Raw genomic sequence first — 18426 nt, 5'->3', positions numbered from 1 at the left:
GCTAACAAATGTCTGTAACTCAAGTTCCAGGCGATCTGATGTTTTTTACCTGATCTTTCTGCCTCTGTGGGCACTATATGAGTGTGGTGCACTGGTATACCAGCAGACAAAATGCCCCATGCACAACACAGAGAAATAAAAGTAACTTTTAAAAATCCTGTTTGTTCAGTGCTGAGGATCAAGTCTAGGTCTTACATGTGCCAGGCAAGTATCTGTCAATGAACCTTCTCTCTCATGGCTTACTTTAAAGGTTTTAACTCTTTAGTTCACTTACAGCACAGACTCATGACTAACTCTGGCCAACTTAAGACATGTTAAGTGGTGGAGAGCTCTTGGTGCAGCTTCTTGGAATCTGGCAAGAATTTGACATTGGACTAGGACAAAGAAGTAGGCTTAGATAAAGTTTTGACATTGTGCTAGAAGATGAATACAGCCAAGGAATGTACTGTATTCCTTGTGTCTTGGTCACCCTGACAAACCCCTAGACACAGTGATCACAGGACTTTGTTTATTGCCTTGTTTGTTCCTTGACAACTTTGTCTTTGATCTAGAACTGACCTATTCTCTGCATGTACCTAAAATGGTATAGAAGCAGACTGGAAAAAAAACCTGCTTCAGCACTGGCTGGAGTCAAGTTATAATGTTGTCTAATTGTCTTTTTCTTTTTAATCCTCACTCCCCACCTTGAGACGCTGTTGACTGATTGGGCTGCTTGGTCATTAAGTATCCCAGGGAAGTGTATGTTGGGGTCTTCAATCATTCTCTACTTTGCTATGTTTTGTTCTATTTTGTTTGTTTTGTTGAGACAAGGTCTTTCACTGACTCTTTCATAATTCAGCTAGGCTGGCTGGCCAACAATAACTTTTAGGGATCTTCCTGACTTCCTGCCCCAGCACTGAGTTTACATATGTATGAGAGCATGCTTGGCTTTTTACTTGGGTGTTAGGGATCTATTTCCCAGGCCCTAGCAAAACCAAAACAAAGCAAGTGTTGGATTTTAGTTCTTTAAGACAGAGTCTTACAATGCAGTCCTGGTTGGTCTAGAACTCAATATGTCGACCAGACTGGCCTTGAAGCTCACAGAGATCAGTCTGCCCCTGCCTCCCAAGTGCTGAAGTTAAAGGTGTGCACCGCGGGGATGGGGAAGTCTCCTGAAAGGTGCAGTATGGCCTTCATGGCTCACTCAGTACTTTAGAGGTGGTGGAGGAGAACCAGGAGTTAAAGGTCACCAATGGCTACATAAAGAGTTCCAGACTAACCTGGTATATATGAGACTGTATCACAAAGTAAGCACATTAACAAAGATACAATAAATCCAAGGAAATGGAAACCCTTTGTTGACAGCGAGAGCTTTGCTTCTGATAGTATGTCAAGTGTTACTATGTGGCCAATGCTGGTCTCTACTGAATTCACAAGCTCCAGACTACCTGCCTGAGACCCTGATATTATCATATGTCACCACACCTGCCTATTCAACCTGCTTTTATTTTGTTTTAGTACTATATTTTCTTTTTCTTCAGGTTTCGGATTAAAGCCTTGCATGCTAAGCCATGCCATGTTCAAGCACAGAGTTACATCAAAAGCTTTGTTCATTTATTCGGTCCACGATTAAAACAAAACAACTTTTATTTGGAAATAATTTTTAATCTTGAAAAAAGCTACAACAATACTTTAAAGGAAATAATCACTTGTCCCTGTCTCTGCCTGACCAACTCTCTAAACATTGGAACCAACTGCAGCCCAGCGTGTACTCTTACTTCCCACACATGCCGTTACCACCTGAGGATAAGCTGTCCAGACACAGCTGCTTATCTCTAGGGGCTTCAATGTGTGTTTCCTGAGGAAACTATAAATCATAAAGGACATCAACCTCAGAGAATTTAGCATCATTTCTGATTCCTGTTGCACATTCGACTTGTGTCAGTTTTCTAATAACATTCCTCAGAAGAGCCAATTCTAAGTCACATACTGCATTCAGCTAGATCGACATTTTTGGAGAATACATTCTCCTCCTTGCATCCGTGTTTCTGTTTGTTTTTTCTTTTCTTTCCTTTTAGAAGACTGTACCTCTGCTGACCACAGGTGCTCTTCATGTGGGGTCATGCACTATCTCGTGAATAATCTCGGTTCTACTTGCTTACATTTCCTATGTTTATGTTTTGCTTTACCTAATTTAGTTTGTCTCAAATTGTAACCTGTGTTTTGGACAGCTCAGTTTAATTGTTTTAGCTTAACTGCTTGGAGTCTGCCCAAACATGCATGGCTCCAGAGTCAGCAGACCTGAACAGCTTACTCATAAAAACTGGGGCTGAGTTCTAGTGTAACAGGTCCAGACCTTAGCACAACTGACGCCATGATGGAGGCACCCACTCAGGCCTTGGAACCCAGCAACACCTGCCAAAAGATGAACCAAGTCCTAATCCATCAAAGTTCATAGTTCTGGGTAGTCCCTATATACTAACTTTGCTTTTGGCTTCTACAGTTGTTTTTGGCTAACTGTTCTTGCTGGCTGAAGTGTGCCAATGCAGGATGTGGTTTTGTGCTTAAAAGAGAAAGGCTCAGGGCTATTATACTGGTATCCCAGAAATCCAGTGTAATCACCTGCTGGCTAATAAAGACTTTCTATTGGCTTAAAGCCATGTCTGAGTAGTCTTCTCTGGTGGATGTCCCATAACACTAGGATTCTCCCTTCTTCTTAGGGCTCTGGTTGTCCTGAGTTCTGTCCCACAAACACTGAGGACTTTCTGAGACAAGGTCTCAAGTAGTACAGGCTGGCTTCAAGCTTGCTATGTAGTAGAGGTGAGTCTGGGTTCTCCTGACCTCACCTCCCAAGTCCTAGGATTATGGACATGCAATGATGCTATGGAAGATGGAGTTTCTATCACAAGGACGCTGTTACCAACCCTATAAAAGTTGGCATCTCTATTCCAAATATCGATGCTCTGCAGAATGTGCCTGCTCTTACTGACTCCCTGCTGTCTTTAGATAAGGACACCTAATCCACAGTTTAGAATTAGCTAGAAGGAGGCTAGTCTGATGGCTTCCTGAGCTACAAAAAGCAGAATGCTGGTGACACTGACTTTGATCACCTGCTGGGCTCCTCTGTTTATTTATTTCTTTCCTCCTTGAATCGAATGGGCAGATTAGAATTTACTCACTATCAAGTCTTTTGCTTGTTTGTTTGTTTGGTTTGAGGTTTTTGTTTATTGGTTGGCCAGCTTTTACATAGTGTCTCATTGTGTAACCCCTGGAACTCTATATGGAGACCAAGCTAGCCTCAAATTCTTGTAGCCTTGTGTACTAAGCTTATGTATGTAAAGAGCAACATCCAATAATTGGGCTATAGGCTTTAGACTGCCTAAGGAGTCCACAGCACAAAACAGGCTAAGGACGTCTGCTCTAGACTCTCACTAAATGTGACTCCTTTAAGCCTAGCAGGGTTAATATGTTGTCTTAGTTAGGGTTTTACTGCTGTAAACAGACACCATGACCAAGTCTTATAAAGGACAACATGTAATTGGTGCTGGCTTACAGTTCAGTCTATTATCATCAAGGCAGCATCCAGGCAAGCACAGTACAGGCAGAGCTGAGAGTTATACATCTTCATCTGTAGGCTGCTAGTGGAAGACTGACTTCCAGGCAGCTAAGGTGAGGGTCTTAAGCCCACACCTACAGTGACACACCTACTCCAACGAGGCCACACCTTCTAATCCTACCACTCCCTGGGCCGAGCATATACAAACCACCACATATGTCAATAAACAGTTTTGTCATACCACAAATCACTAGCTCCCACAGTTGAATAAAATACCTGAGAATGCCTGAGGAGACAGGAGTTGGCATTTGAGTAAGGTTATTGGTGTAGATGGAATCACTCAGTTTGTAAATTTCCAAACTAAAGTTCCTGCACAGCCCAGAAAGCCCGAGAGCTACTCACCGTCAGTGGAATGCACATGGGAGCTGCCAATCTGGTCCACGAGCAACATGAAAACGAAGCCCAGTACCAGGGACACACCAATGTAGGCATGCAGCTGTGTGTGGTCGTGGCTGTGCTCATGCTCATGGACAACTGATATTTCTGCTGCTTTGTCTGATGCAATCACATTCTGCTTCGCTTCACTGGCTTGGTGGTGTTTTCCTGGAGCAAAACAAACCACAAAATGGGATAGCTTCCATTTGTATTTTAAGTGCTACTTAATTTACTGTAAGGACACCTAAGTCCCATACTGCAACCCTCAGTTTAAAAGGTTGTAATAAAGTATCAGCCAGCAAACACACACACACACACACACACACACACACACACACACACACACACACACACACACACAGAGAGAGAGAGAGAGAGAGAGAGAGAGAGAGAGAGAGAGAGAGAGAGGAGGTATTGAAAAGGCACATCCTTCCATTTAAATTTAGTTCTAGATCACCAAGGGACACTGAATTATAGTAACTAACAACTAGCCAAAAGATATTCCTAATTTATAGTTATGTGTTTGCTACTTCAAATATCAATAATGCTTAAAGACTAAAACTTTATTTTTATTGAAAAATTTTATACAATATATCTTGATTAAATTATTTTCTCTCCTCCATCTCCTCTCAGATCCTTTCCAGTTCACCCAACTCCATATTCTTTCTCCCTAAATAAAACAAAAAGACAAAAAATATAGGATCTATTTTATGTTAGTTAACCCCTAGAGTGTGTATGACTCAGTTTCCGTTGGAGAAAACGGATTTTTCCCTTTCCCAGAAGGTTTCAATTGCAAATAGCCTCTCAGGGCTGGGTCTCTGTCTTTCCCTTCTCAGTGCTGGGATTTTGCCTGGTTTGAGCCAGTGTAGGCCATGTGTGTGCAGTTGTGGCCTCTATGAGTTCACGTGAGCATCGGCCCTTTTGTATCTGGAGACCCTGTTTCCTTGGAGTCGTCCATTTCCTCTCTTACACTCTTTAGGCCTCCTCTTCTGTAAAGAATCCTGAGCCATGAGGGGAGCCATGAGGGGAGGGCTTTTACATCCCATTGGCTGAGGGCGTTGTCCAGTTGAGTCTCACTCTCTGCACTGTCCAGGTGTGGGTCTCTTTGTTAACTACATTTACTGCAAGAAGCAGCTTTTCCAGTGAGGTCCAGCCATGCTCTCCACTATGGTTATAGCAGTATAGAATTACAAGTCAATTTGTTTACTATGTTCCTTTATCGGAAAAGTCGTAGGCTTCCCCTAGGCCCATGGCTTAGCTAGTCTCAGGTTCCTGGCCACTCTACTGGTGTCTAGTATAGGTTCCATCTCACGCAATGGGTCTTAATCGAATCTAAAAGACTGGTTGCTCCCATAAATAAGGCTAAAAGTCTTTACATGTTTGTGCATGTGTTAGGCATGTATATGTCTAACATCTACATATGTATGCAGAGGTCAGAGGTGAACATCAGGTATGTTCCTCTATGGCTTTCCACTGTATTCTCTCCTTTCTTGATCTGTATGGGGAGGGGGTGGTAAGGCACCTGTACAGTGATGCACATGTGATGGTCAGAAGACAGCCTGGGAAGTCAGTTCTCCCATCCCGCCATGTGGTGACTGAACTCAGCAGACTGTCAGGCTGGACAGCAAGTACCCTTATTTGCTAATCTACCTTGATGGCTGCCATCCTATTTCTGGAGACAGGGTCTCTCACTGAGCTAGAAGTTGGTCGTTTTTTTGCCTATAATGGCTGGCTAGCAAACTCCCAGGATCAGCTTACCTATGCCCTGCCCTCCAACACCCCTCCCAGCCCAAGGATTACTTACAGACTCATACAACCATGGCTGGCTCTAATTTTTTAATATTTACTTTATTTTATTAAGGTTTGCACCAAAGTTTCACAAACCCTCTAAGACCAAGCAACATGTGACAGGACCCAGTTCCCTGAGTGGCTGTGCATGAAGCTGAGGGAAAGTACACTTGCAGCAGAGTTCTGTTACAGGTAGGAGGAACACAGCCGCCCCGAGGAAAGCTGCAGCAGTGCAGCAGAGTAGCACAAGCCAGGCCAGAAATGCTACAGCCAGCAAAGCTGAGGGTAGGCAGGGCTGCCCAGGTCCACTGGAGCACATGAAATGCCACAACTGACACGAACTGCAGGCTTCGGTGCTTAGGTTTCCAGTGTGCTTTGAGATGCTCTCTCTGCGGTATGAAAGTGATTCCCAAGCTTCCTAATGCTGTGACCCTTTAATACATTTCTTGCATTGTCTGACCTGCAACCATAAAATGATGTTTGTTGCTACTTCATAACTACAATTTTGCTAGTGATGAATCGTGATGTAAATATCTGGTATGCGGGCTATCTGATATATGACCCCTGTGAAAAGGTCATGTGACCCCCAGGTTGTAAACTATTCCATACTGACTTCCAAAAGTTTACTCTGTGCCACTGTATATTTTGGGAGAAGTAACTTGTTTCTGGTTTTTCGGGGCTCACTGTTAAAAGAATCTTAGAGGAGACTTTGTTTTTTAAAACATTTTTGGAACTGCAAGACTTGGGGACTTTTGAAGTCAGATATAACATATTTCGTTTTATGAGAAGACCATGAACCTATAGGAGCCTGCAGTAGAAAGTAAGTTTGTTGGAACTAAGAGTTTGCTCCCTATAGGCTCAAGTGTTTGAAGACTTGGTTCTCAGCCCTGGAGTTATTTTAGAAAGAGTTATAGAATTTTTAGGTAGGTCTTTTCTTTAAAAAAAAAAAAAAAAAAAAAAAAGGCTTGCTGGTTCAGACCTTAAGGGAAACATCTACCTCTGCCTGAATATCTCTTCCCTGCCACTTCCTAACTGCCAATGCAAGTTACCAGCCCTTGCACGCACCTGCCACCATAGCTGTGAGCCACTCTTGCACCCAGGCTTTTCCTGCCACTATGGAGATGATCCTCTTAAACTGTGAGCCAAAATCGCTCTTCATGGCTTTCCTCAGGGACTTGATCACAGTAATGAGAAAAGTTACTAATACAAACACCTTCCAACATGGACAAAATTCTAGCAAACCCTAGAAAAAAATATTAGTTCAGCAATCGCTTCCAGAATATGGGCAATAAGGGAATAATTTTCAACTCTATGAGTTCAAATCTCCAGTACTTCTGTAAAAAGCCCGGCATGGTGGTGTGCCCCTTTCCTAACACTGAGGAGGCAGAAGCAGGAGGATCCCTGCAGCTCTCTGGCCTCCCAGTCTTGCCAAATTGGTGAGCTCCAGGTTTAGTCAAAGACCTTTCTCAAAAAATAAGATTGAGTATATTAGGTAAGAGGCTAAAAATGAATGCAACCACGCCCGATTCAATCCCAAGGACCCACATGTTAGAAGAGGAGAACTGACTCCCACAAGCTGTCCTTTGACCTCTGCACATGCACTATGGCATGCGTGTACCCATCCCCTCATACAATAAACATAGTAATAAGGGAAGGTGTGGAGATCTAGAGGAAGAGACCAGATATCAATCTCTGGCTTCCATACTCATGTGTACACATATGTACATGCATATCACACACACACACACACACACGAACTGTTACACTCAAAAAAACTAAAAGCCGTCATTATTGCAAACAAATATGAGGTAGTGTTTCTGAGTTACAGCATTCACAGAACTGCTAAGGACGTGCACAATGTCCAAGATGTCCAAAGTGTCTCTTAAATGCTCTTTCAGGACAAACATAAACCATATCCAGAAGAAATTCCATGAATTCTCTGCCAACACGTCTCAAGTGAGGTGTGTCTCTCTCACCCTCCAGGACCTCCTCATAAAGTGCATGCACCCCTTCCGGCACGATGACTGCCAGTGCAGTTCCACAGAGAAGGCCAGCACCCAACACAGTCACCAGCTTCAGCCGTTCCTAGAAAAACAAGAAAACTATTAGAAAGACCAACTGATGATTAGGGAACATTTTTCATTCATGAAACCAACAGCTGCAATGGCCAGTAAGCCTGAAAAATGGTTGGCTTCACAAGTAATGCCAGTTAAAAGATGAGAAGTTGGGCACACAGGCTTCTGAGAAGGCTGACACAGGAAAGACTACTTGGGCCCAGAAATTTGAGGCAACCTGGGCAACACAAGATCATGACTCTTTGCTTCTTTGTTTGGAGGCAGGGTTTTGTGTAGCCCAGGCTGGTCTCCTAGTTGAAACTGTTGTTGAGGATGACCTTGCATTTCCTCCTACCTCTCTCTCCTAAGCGCTGAGATTACAGACATGAGATCCACACCTGGTTTTATGCAGTGCTGGGGACCAACCGGAAGGCTTCCCACATTCTATCAGCTGAACTACATCCCAAGTCCATCTGTTTGTTTTATAAATAGCTAATTTTTATTAGTTGAAAAACTTGCATACGTAGTAACGAGTCTCATATGGCACTGAAACACTGCTCCAGCATGGAATTTAATGTAATCTGAGCATACGTCCCTCTCCATTTCAGTCCCACTGTCTCCTATCCTCTTCCCAACTAGCCGCGCTGCCACTTTCCTGTCTTTTTCTTTTAGTGATCCACTGAGTTTTGTTAGGGTAGCTTTTAGCAGACGAGTGAGGGTTTGTTTACAGAGCACGAGCATCTTACCAGTGAAAAAAACATTTCAGGCTAGAGAGATGGCTCATCGGTTAAGCGCAATGCTGTTCTCCAGAGGTCTTAGTTCCTTTCCCAGTACCCACATGGCAGCTCCCAACTGTCTGTAACTCCAGTTACAGGGGATCTGGCTCACTCTTCTAGCCTCAGCCGGCACTACACCCATGTGATGCACAGACATACATGCAAGCAAAACACCCATACACATAAAATACAAAATAACAATTTAAAAAAGAAAAGAGAAGTCTCTTCCTCCCTCATAGAACATTAACTACCTTCCAGGAGTAATAAGGTCCCAAACTGACCTGGCCAGGATCTACCAGCTTAAGCAGGCTTTAAAACCACAGCAATCCTACCTTAGTTTCCCAACTGCTGGGATTACAAATATCAGCTGCCAGGGAGACCACAACCCTTAAAGTAAAATGAGAAAATTGGTAACGACCCAGGAAGAGAGTGCTCATGAACAGGGGCAATGAGTGTATTTCCCTAAACCTGCCATCAATGCAAACTGCTACAACTTATCTGGACTACAATTTAACAATTTAGGCTTAAAGTCTTAAAGATGTGAATTCTTGTAAGAAGCTTGCTGTACAAGTATGGGACCTGGGTTCAAATCTCCGCAACCATGTAAAAAGCTGGGCGTGGCTGTATGCCAGCCCAAGGCCAGGTTCAGTGAGAGACCCAGTCTCAAAGGAGTAAGGCAGAGTGAGAGAACAGGGCACCCATAGGTCACACACACATACACACACACACACACACACACACACACACACACGCACGCACACACGCACTCACGCACGCGCGCGCATGAGAAAAAGAAAACAAGCAGTAAGTTATACAGTGTTAGCATGCAGCTGGATGATCTCCATGAGCCAGTTGACGATGACCAACCTATGACAGAGGCAACATTGCTGAAAAGGACCATCAACAACATAAGTGCCACTGCTATGAGATGCAGTGAAGTTGCAGTGACAAATTTTGTTAGGAAAATTTTTTATTAACTACCTTAATTTGGGTTTCTATTGCTATGATGAAACACCATGGCCAAAGCAAGTTGGGTTAGAAAGGATTTATTTGGCTTTCACTTCCACATCACTGTTCATCACTGAAGGAAGTAAGGACAGGAACTCACACAGGTCAGGAACCCGGAGGCAGAAGCTGATGCAGAGGCCATGGAGGGTGCTGCTTACTGGCTTGCTCAGCCTGCTTTCTATAGAACCCAGGACCACTTGTCCAGAGGTCACAGCACCCACAATGGGCTGGATGCTCCCATAATCATTAAGAAAATGCCTTACAGGTTTGCCTACAGCACAGTCTCATACAGGCATTTTCTCAGTTGAGGCTCCCTTTCTGATGACTCTAGCTTGTATCAAGTTGATTAAAACTAGCCAGCATACCACCAGAATCATTTTAGATGCAACATAATTCATTTCAAGCCTAGAAATAATGGCTCCACGGTGTCTACATAGCTGTATTCTCTCATGTAACTTTACAACCGGGGATTCAATCTCAAATTCTGTGTTTATCAAAGTTAACAAAGTGCTGGTAGACTCTCTCCTTTGCCTGTGGCAAATCACTAAGAGAGTATATTTAAATGACGAACTACAGATTCCAGGTATATTTCAAGATGGGAAGAGAGCTCCCAAGCAGTAGTTTCTGTCAGAGTGATGCACTATTTTCTCAAGGGAGGCATGAACTGTGCAGTGCCATTGGTTTTGTTGCCTCATCTTAGAACTTCACAGTTGTAGCTGACTGGGCTGAAGAGTCAGCCAGCTGTATTCATTAAAACAACAGCTTGCATTCAATGTCATTAACTATCAGTGCAAAGCTTTGAAGTCTGTTTAATTTTCTTGGCAGACAGCAAGAAAATTAAATAGTTTTTCTTTTCCTGCTCATAAAAACAATCAACAAATTATTCTGTTCAACCAAATAATACAAGCCATGGCTTTTAGAAACTTTTGATACTGAAAATTCCTGTTTCAATCCTGTGTCCAAGCCCACCTTAGTACTCAAAGCATCAACAGTGCCCTAAACAAACAAAGCTTTTCTCCACACTCTACAAAGATGCTTCGAAGAGATGTTTCTTAATACTAACGTAGCCACTACATGATCTGCCGTTAAAATTAATAACTCAGATCTAAACTTTGTTCAAGTTCTTCTGTCTGAAACAAGGCCCCCCAAAGTTCCCGGGCTCTAAGGCAGCTCTCTGACCCTCCCGTGCTTCCGTCCTCGGTAAGCAAATACTGCCCCTGCCACTGCATAGCAAGAGGATGTTGGCACACTCCACGGAGACTCTGCTAGTTCTTATCTTTGATATCATCTGCTTCATGCACAGAAAGCTTCTACAAGTAGGGTAATGCAGTAAGTTATACAGTGTTATGAACAGTAATGTAAATGAACAGTAGCCAGAGACATCTAAGACTTCTCTTTCCTAATTCATAAAGATTAATGAAGTCTTCCAGGAAGTAATAGTAAGCATATACTTCATGAAAGCCACTTCCCCCAATCTTGAAATAAAAGACTAATCTGTTTTTCTTTCTAAACTTTTATGTTAAATATACCTGTTGATGGTGGCATATGCTCAGATGTAGAGGCAGTCAGGTTTCTGAGCTTGAGGCCAGTCAGGGCAGCCAGGGCTGTACAGAGAAACCATGTCTTAAAACACAAAACAAAACAACACAGAACTGAATATAACTAAAAACCTATGTAGAGTCTTTCAAGTGACCACTGAAAACAAAAGCAGAATCCACTAGCAAAGAAGTTAGGAGAAAATAGACAATAGATGTACCAGTAATATATAAAGGGCCTACTGAGTAGACTAAAACAATAAAAGTATTTTCCCTATCAAAGTTATTTTTAAAATGAACAACAATAATATGGAAATAAAGTGCCATGGGGATTTATGGGGTAAATACATCCTTAAATATTGAGAACCTTCTTAGAGATATTTATGCCCTTTGACCCATCATTCTATTCTCATATATATTCTCTCTCTCTCTCTCTCTCTCTCTCTCTCTCTCTCTCTCTCTCTCTCTCCTTTTCTTTCTGTTTGAGGCAGGGTCTCTCCATTATGTAGTCTTTCTGTCTTGGAACTCACAATGTATACCAAGCTGGTCTCCAACTCACACAGATTCACCTGCATCTGCCTCCAAAGGGGTGTACTGGGCCACTACGCCTGGCTCCATTATTTCATTGTTTTTGAGACAGGGTTTCTTGGTAGCCTGGCTGTCCTAGAACTCCCTCTGTAGACCAGGCTATCTTGGAATTCACAGAGATCCGCCTGCCTCAGCCTTCCCAGTGCTGAAATTAGAGGCATGCACCACTACCACCCAGCTTATTATCCATTCTTAATATGTGAAATATGGCCACAGTTTTAGACATTTAAAAACTCAATCTAGTATGTCAAAAACAAATGGGTACACAAGAATTTCAGTATAATAAATGATTGAGTGTAGTGAAGACATTTGAAAATGGCTCTATTAAACTTGAACAATAAAGGAAAATGATAAGGAAATAATTCCCAAACAAAAGGGAAAATATAAAATTATACATCACCTACTCAACCATGTTAAAAATTACAACAGAAGGCTGAGCAATGGTAGTAAACACCTTTAATACTAGCACTTGGGAGACTGAAGCAGGTGGATCTCTGAGTTCCAGGACAGCCAGAGCTGCACAGAGAAACCCAGTCTTGAAAAAAGAAAAAAAGAAGGAGGAGGAGGAGGAGGAGGAGGAAGAGGAAGAAGAAGAAGAGGAAGAGGAGGAGGAGGGAGGGGGGACAAGAAAATGGACATAAAATGTGTGGTGATTCAAATGGGAATGACCACCATAGGAGTTTAAATGCTTCGCCCATAGGGAGTGGTGCTATTAGGAGGTGTGGCCTTGTTGGAGGAAGCGTGTCACTGTAGGGGTGGGCTTTGAGGATTCATATATGCTTAAGCTAAGCCTGATGACAGTTTCCTGCTGCCTGTGGATCATGAGGTAGAGCTCTCAGCTCCTTCTCCAGCACGCCTGCCTGCCATGGTTCCCACTATGATGTTAATGGACTAAATCTTTAAAACTGTAAGCTAACCCCATTTAAATGTTTTCTTTTATAAGAGTTGCCTTAGTCATGGTGTCTATTCACACCTAAGCAATGAAATCCTAAGACAAAATGTGATTCCCACAAACTATAAGTAAGTATAAACAGGCCTTCCCCCACCCTAAGATGCTGGAAACAGAAGAGGACTGAGCAGGTAAGAGCTCTATGTGCTCTTCCAGAGGACCACCTAAGTTTGATTCCCAGAGCCCACATGGCTGCTGGCAACTATTTGTAATTCCAGTTCCAGAGTATAGACATGTATGCAGACAAAACACCCATCCACATAAACTATTTTTAACCGCTAACTATGGGCTGGGAATGCAGCAGGATTCATGGCTAGCAAGCATGAAGCACTGGGTTTCATCTCTAACACCACATAAAAATAAGTGGCATCTGTCTGCAATCCCACCATTAAAGTGGAGCCAGGGGTTTCAAAACCCAAGGTCATCCTTAGCTACTCAGCAAGTTCCAGGTCACTCTAGGTTAGCATCAGATTCTGTCTCAGGTGGGGAAAACCTCAGGAAGCAGAGGAAAAGTGAATCTCTGATGGTTCCAGGCCAGCCAGGGTTACACAGTGAAATCTTGTCTCAACGACAAAAATTCCTGGAAGCTGGAGAGAGTTCAGCAGTTAAGAGTGCTTGCTGCTCTACCTGAGAAGGTTTGAATCCCAGCACCTACAGCAGACTTAAGAACACTTGTAACTCCAGCTCCAAGGGATCCAGTAACTTCCTTCTACTCTTGTGGACACCCCCACACACATGCACGCACTTTTTAATTGCCAAGTTAACTAGAGACTATATAAACAGGCCTTGAACTTATTAACCACTGAAACTCAGTTTCCCCTCATCAGGGTTACTACTAAAATCAACACAGAACTGGCATGTAACTCAGTACAAGCCATTAAAAATATTGTTCTCTGGTTGAGTCAGGGGTGCTATGCTCTGGTGTCACCATTAAGATGTTTTCTCCAGCTGAGGGTGGATCAGGAGGAGTTAGGGGTAAAGTGATCAAAATACACTGAATGAAATTCTCAAAGAATCAATAAAATATTTTAAAAGATTAAACTTGATTTTATCCATATGAATGCTTTCCCTGCATGTATGTATGTGCACCATGTGTGTGCCTGGTACCCGTGGAGGCCAGAAGGCAGCAGCGTCCTCCGGAACTGGAGTTAGGAATGGTTGTGAACCACCGTGTGGTTGCTGGGACCCACACATCTGCAAGAAAACATGCTGCAAAACCCTATACTGTCTTGTAGCCCGTAAATATATTCTTAAAAGGTGTTATTTCCTTTGCTGAGTGGTTTTAAACTTTGCACTTTGAGGGTTTGTGGTTCTTTGGAATGCTTTTCAGTCTCTTGCTCTCTGTCCTGTGTACTCATTTCCTCTCCTAGTCCCTGCCGTCTGTCTGTACACAGCTGAGGAAACCATGGGGCCCTCCAGAGGCTCCCTCAACTCAAGTGTGGGTTGAAAATGTGTAACTCTAAGTCACAAAATAACATTTGGAAGATTTCCAGTTCTGGAAAAATAGAAAGCTTTGGTAGTATCTGGGACTATGTATCAAATAATATGTGGTTTTCAGGTCCTCACAGCTCTCATTACTACCTGACCATTCCATGCAGACACTAAAGGTCAGCTGCCATGCACTATGGCACTGGACTGATTTTTTTTTTTTCCGGGGCTGGGGATCGAACCCAGGACCTTGCGCTTCCTAGGCAAGCGCTCTACCACCGAGCCAAATCCCCAACCCCCTAGACTGATTTTTAAGACATGGATCTTACCATGTTGCTCCAGCTGGCCCTTCCAGACTCAGTCATCCTCTTGTTTCAGCCTCCAGCATTTCTGGAGCTACAAGAGCACACCCCTTTGCCCCAGTTAAACTGCTGGATCTTATGTTAGACCAGTATGAACAATTACCTAGCTGTAACAGAGTCCAACCAAGAAAGAGAAACCACAAAGTCATCTGAACAGGCAAAGTTGAATACAAAGAGGAAATTTAACAAGGGGCTAAAATAACTAGCTAGTAAGAAAAAGCTTTAAAGAATATACAGGTAGCAAATACAAGGAGTGGCTGCCACCCAAGGACAGATATAAGAGTGCCGGAAAAATGAGAAGACTGTGGTCCAAAGCCTGCTGAAGAGGGCATAGCTGGAGTTGAACGAAGAGCAGAAGTCTCTGAGTTACCATGCTGGTAGAACTCACTGCAAACAAGTACTCCAGGGTGTTGGAAAAGCTGTTCATGGGTGTCTCACTGGAGACTGTTCCATAAAATACCCAGGAGGGGTGCCAATGGAAACTGATGCCTGCTGAGTGCCCCAAGAGCCTAGACTGAACAGTTGGCTGCAGAGAAGCCTACCCAGAGGAGGGGTTAAGACTCCAGCACATTGCAGGAGTTGCCAGGGATAGACATTGTGTGGGGCGGCTGGCATGCTAAAGAAATAAGTGCCAGAGAAACTGCCCAGGAGCCTGCTCAGCAAGGATGCCAGAACGAGAAGGATAACACCTCCCTCTTATTATTATTCTCTAGCCTCCTTTACTGACAAGGAGTTAACATCCTGCCAGCTGGCAGATGAGATATTTAAAGGGCCAGGTACATGTTTTTTGCAGAGAGAATGATGAAGACTGAATTTGGAACAAAAGGCACTCAACTGGTATCTAGCCCAATAGTTTATGAGAAAAAGCAGGAGCTACATGAGAACCAAGGGCAAAATGCTTATCTCAGGAGGTCTGGCAAATCAGACTTGCTGGTTCTCTGGATTCTCTAGGTTTCCAGAAGGCCAAGTTCTAGATAGGAAAAGTGCCACCAATACTCTGCCTATCACTAAATAACTAGCAGTTGTCAAGTACTCAGTAATCCACACGCTCTATCTACTACAATCCCTTTACATGTGTCAGCTCAGTTAATCCTAGCGACAATCCTATGAGGTAGGTACTTCTATTATCCTCGCCGTACAGTGGGAGAAACCAAGACCTAGAAAGTAATTTGCCTAGCCTCACATTGCAAGTAAGTGGCGGAGCAATGACTTGGACCTATGAAGTCTAACCCCAGAGTTTATACTCTTTTTTTTTTTAAAGATTTATTTATTTATTATATATAACTACACTGTAGCTGTCTTCAGACACACCAGAAGAGGGCATTGGATCCCATTACAGATGGTTGTGAGCCACCATGTGGTTGCTGGGAATTGAACTCAGGACCTCTGGAAGAGCAGTTGGGGCTCTTAACCACTGAGCCATCTCTCCAGCCCCAGAGTTTATACTCTTAATCACTGGGCTAAACTGCCTGTCATAAAATGTGTTTTACTGTTGAAGAGTTTTTTGCTTTTACCAAGTGTTCTCCCATTTGCCTGTCAAATGCATAAAGAAATGAAGCTGACTGTGTGGCTTGGTGGAGAGCCCAGGGTTAGCTAGAGTATAATAAATGCACAGGATCAAGGCAGCAAGGAGACCCTTCCACGACAGGTGTCATCATCTTGACCTTGTCACTTCACGGCTCATATAACTGAGACGGGATCTCCAACCCAATAACCCATCTACTTCTGGCTCAGGAAATTGGAAATAAAAAACACTAGTGTTCAAGGGTAAGTGAAGAGCTTTCTGTTTTTCTTTTCTCTTCCTCTTTTCTTTTCTTCTATGTAGCCTCAGCTAGCCTGTAATGCACTCTGTAGATCAGGCCAAGCCTAAGCTCACAAAAATCCCCATGCCTCTGCCCACCATGTGCTGGGACTAAAGGCTTGGGCTACCATGCCCGGCATTCTTCTCTTCTTAAAGAGAGTTCCTAATACATGCAACCGAGTGGCTCTGAACACCCATCTCAGCTGGGATGACAGTGATGCAGTAGTACCTCACCTTGCAGAGGCTCCTAGGACCACACTCACATTTAGCACTATTCTTTTTTTTTTTTTTTTTTTTTTTTTTTTTGGTTCTTTTTTTTTTCGGAGCTGGGGACCGAACCCAGGGCCTTGCGCTTCCTAGGTAAGCGCTCTACCACTGAGCTAAATCCCCAGCCCCTAGCACTATTCTTTATTACCTGGAGTTCCAAATGGAGCCCTAGTGGATGTTAGATCTCATCATTCAAAAAAAAGCCTCAGTTCTAAGTTCATCCAGTGTGGATTTGGGGATATGGCTCAGGGTTTGGTAAAATGAAGATCAGAGTTCAGATTCTTAGCACTTATGGAAAAATTTGGGAGTGATGGTGCGTGTCTGTAGCACCAGCACTTGGGGCAGAGACAGGTCAGTGACAGGGAGGGAGCCTTGCTGGCCAGCCAATCTAGCTGAAAAAAAGCAAGCTCCATGTTCTGTGAGTGCAAAAGTTGAAGAAGCAACTGAGGAATACAGACAGATAGACAGACAGATACACGATCTTCAATTAGAAACATTCCGAATAGGTTTTTCTCTTCCCTTTAAAAGGATATCATCATAAAAAAATGGAATATAATTAAATAGTGAAGATATCAAGTTGAAAATCTTAGTTCAAAATGGCAACTACTTCAGATTCCAATTGGGCACATGTTATAGACATCTGGGCCTTGCACACATACAACTGTTTACTAGAGGGGTTGAAGTCTTACTATCCCAACTAAGACCATGGTGAGAGAGAAACTGGGAAGGCAAAATGTTCTTGGTGTTGAGATGCTCCTGGTTTAGTGGGTGGAAAGAACCGACGTAAACAGATCCTTTCTCACAACATCTTTACAGTGCTCATCAGGAAAGTGGTGTCATTCAGCGGACAAACACTCTGACATCCGGAGTCAAAGTCTCTTGACACCAAAGTGTGTGGCTTCTGCCAAATTAGTTATTTGTAAAGCTACATTAACACTACCTTTGGATCTTGTCCTGAGGCTTAAATAAGACAAGTCATACCAGTGCCTGATATATAGGAAGAGCTCAGGAGCACACACGAAGGTAGAGGCGCGCACCCTTGACTCTAGCATTCGGGAAGCAGTACAGGTCTCTATGAATTCCAGGCAAACCGCATAGAGTGAGGACCCTTTGTTAAGGAAACAAAAGAGGGGCTGGAGAGATGGCCGGCGGTTAAGAACACCGACTGCTCTTCTAGAGGTCCTGAGCTCAATTCCCAGCAACCACAAGGTAGCTCACAACCATCTATAATGGGATCCAAGGCACTCTTTTGGTATCTGAGGACAGCTGCAGAGTACTCATACGAATACATAAAATAAATAAATCTTAAAAACAAAAGAAAAAACTACTTTATGGGGGCTGGAGAGATGGTTCAGTGGTTAAGAGCGCTGACTGCTCTTCCTGAGGTCCTGAGTTCAAATCCCAGCAACCACATGGTGGCTCACAACCATCTGTAATGATATCAGATGCCCTCTTCTGGTGTGTCTGAAGACAGCTGCAGTGTACTTATATATAATAAATAAATAAATCTTTAAAAAAAACTACTTTATTATGCAAGTGAATTTTAATTATGTATATCCATATAGCATCTTAGAGAAAGTGAATTTTTCATAAAAGTATTGGATCTGATTATATCCTAATTTTGTCTCACTTAAACTTAGTTTATCAGTCATAGAGCCTTACAAAGTAATCATCTGTAGTTATGAGGAAAAACGTGTTACTGGCTGCTTTCCAAATAAGGATAAATCCACTGAGGTAAAATTTAAAGTTTTTAAAAAAAAAAAAAGATTTATTTATTCATTATATATGAGTACGCTGTAGCTGTCTTCACACATACCAGAAGAGGGCATCAGATCCCATTACAGATGGTTGTGAGCCACCATGTAGTTGCTGGGAATTGAACTCAGGACCTCTGGAAGAG

The 18426-nt window shown here is 43.0% G+C and overlaps 1 protein-coding gene and 1 long non-coding RNA gene across 6 annotated transcripts in view; one reads left to right on the top strand and one right to left on the bottom strand.

Moving 5' to 3' along the window:
* Slc39a9 (solute carrier family 39, member 9) overlaps window positions 1-18426 on the bottom strand; it is a 38877-nt gene that overhangs the window by 12256 nt on the left and 8195 nt on the right. For all 5 annotated transcript variants that reach the window (NM_001399670.1, NM_001399666.1, NM_001399668.1 and 2 more), the window contains 2 exons: window positions 7735-7843; window positions 3938-4138 (listed from right to left, as the gene is read on the bottom strand). In NM_001399670.1, the coding sequence (NP_001386599.1) occupies window positions 3938-4138; window positions 7735-7843 (310 nt within the window). The remainder of the gene's footprint in view (window positions 1-3937; window positions 4139-7734; window positions 7844-18426) is intronic.
* Window positions 1-18426, top strand: part of LOC134479447 (uncharacterized) — a 45078-nt gene that overhangs the window by 22407 nt on the left and 4245 nt on the right. The window lies entirely within an intron of this gene.

Source organism: Rattus norvegicus, chromosome 6 (assembly GCF_036323735.1).
Source record: "Rattus norvegicus strain BN/NHsdMcwi chromosome 6, GRCr8, whole genome shotgun sequence".
NCBI lineage: Eukaryota > Metazoa > Chordata > Mammalia > Rodentia > Muridae > Rattus > Rattus norvegicus.
The sequence above is the reverse complement of the archived record's forward strand: the minus strand, read 5'-3'. Positions and strand labels throughout refer to the sequence as shown.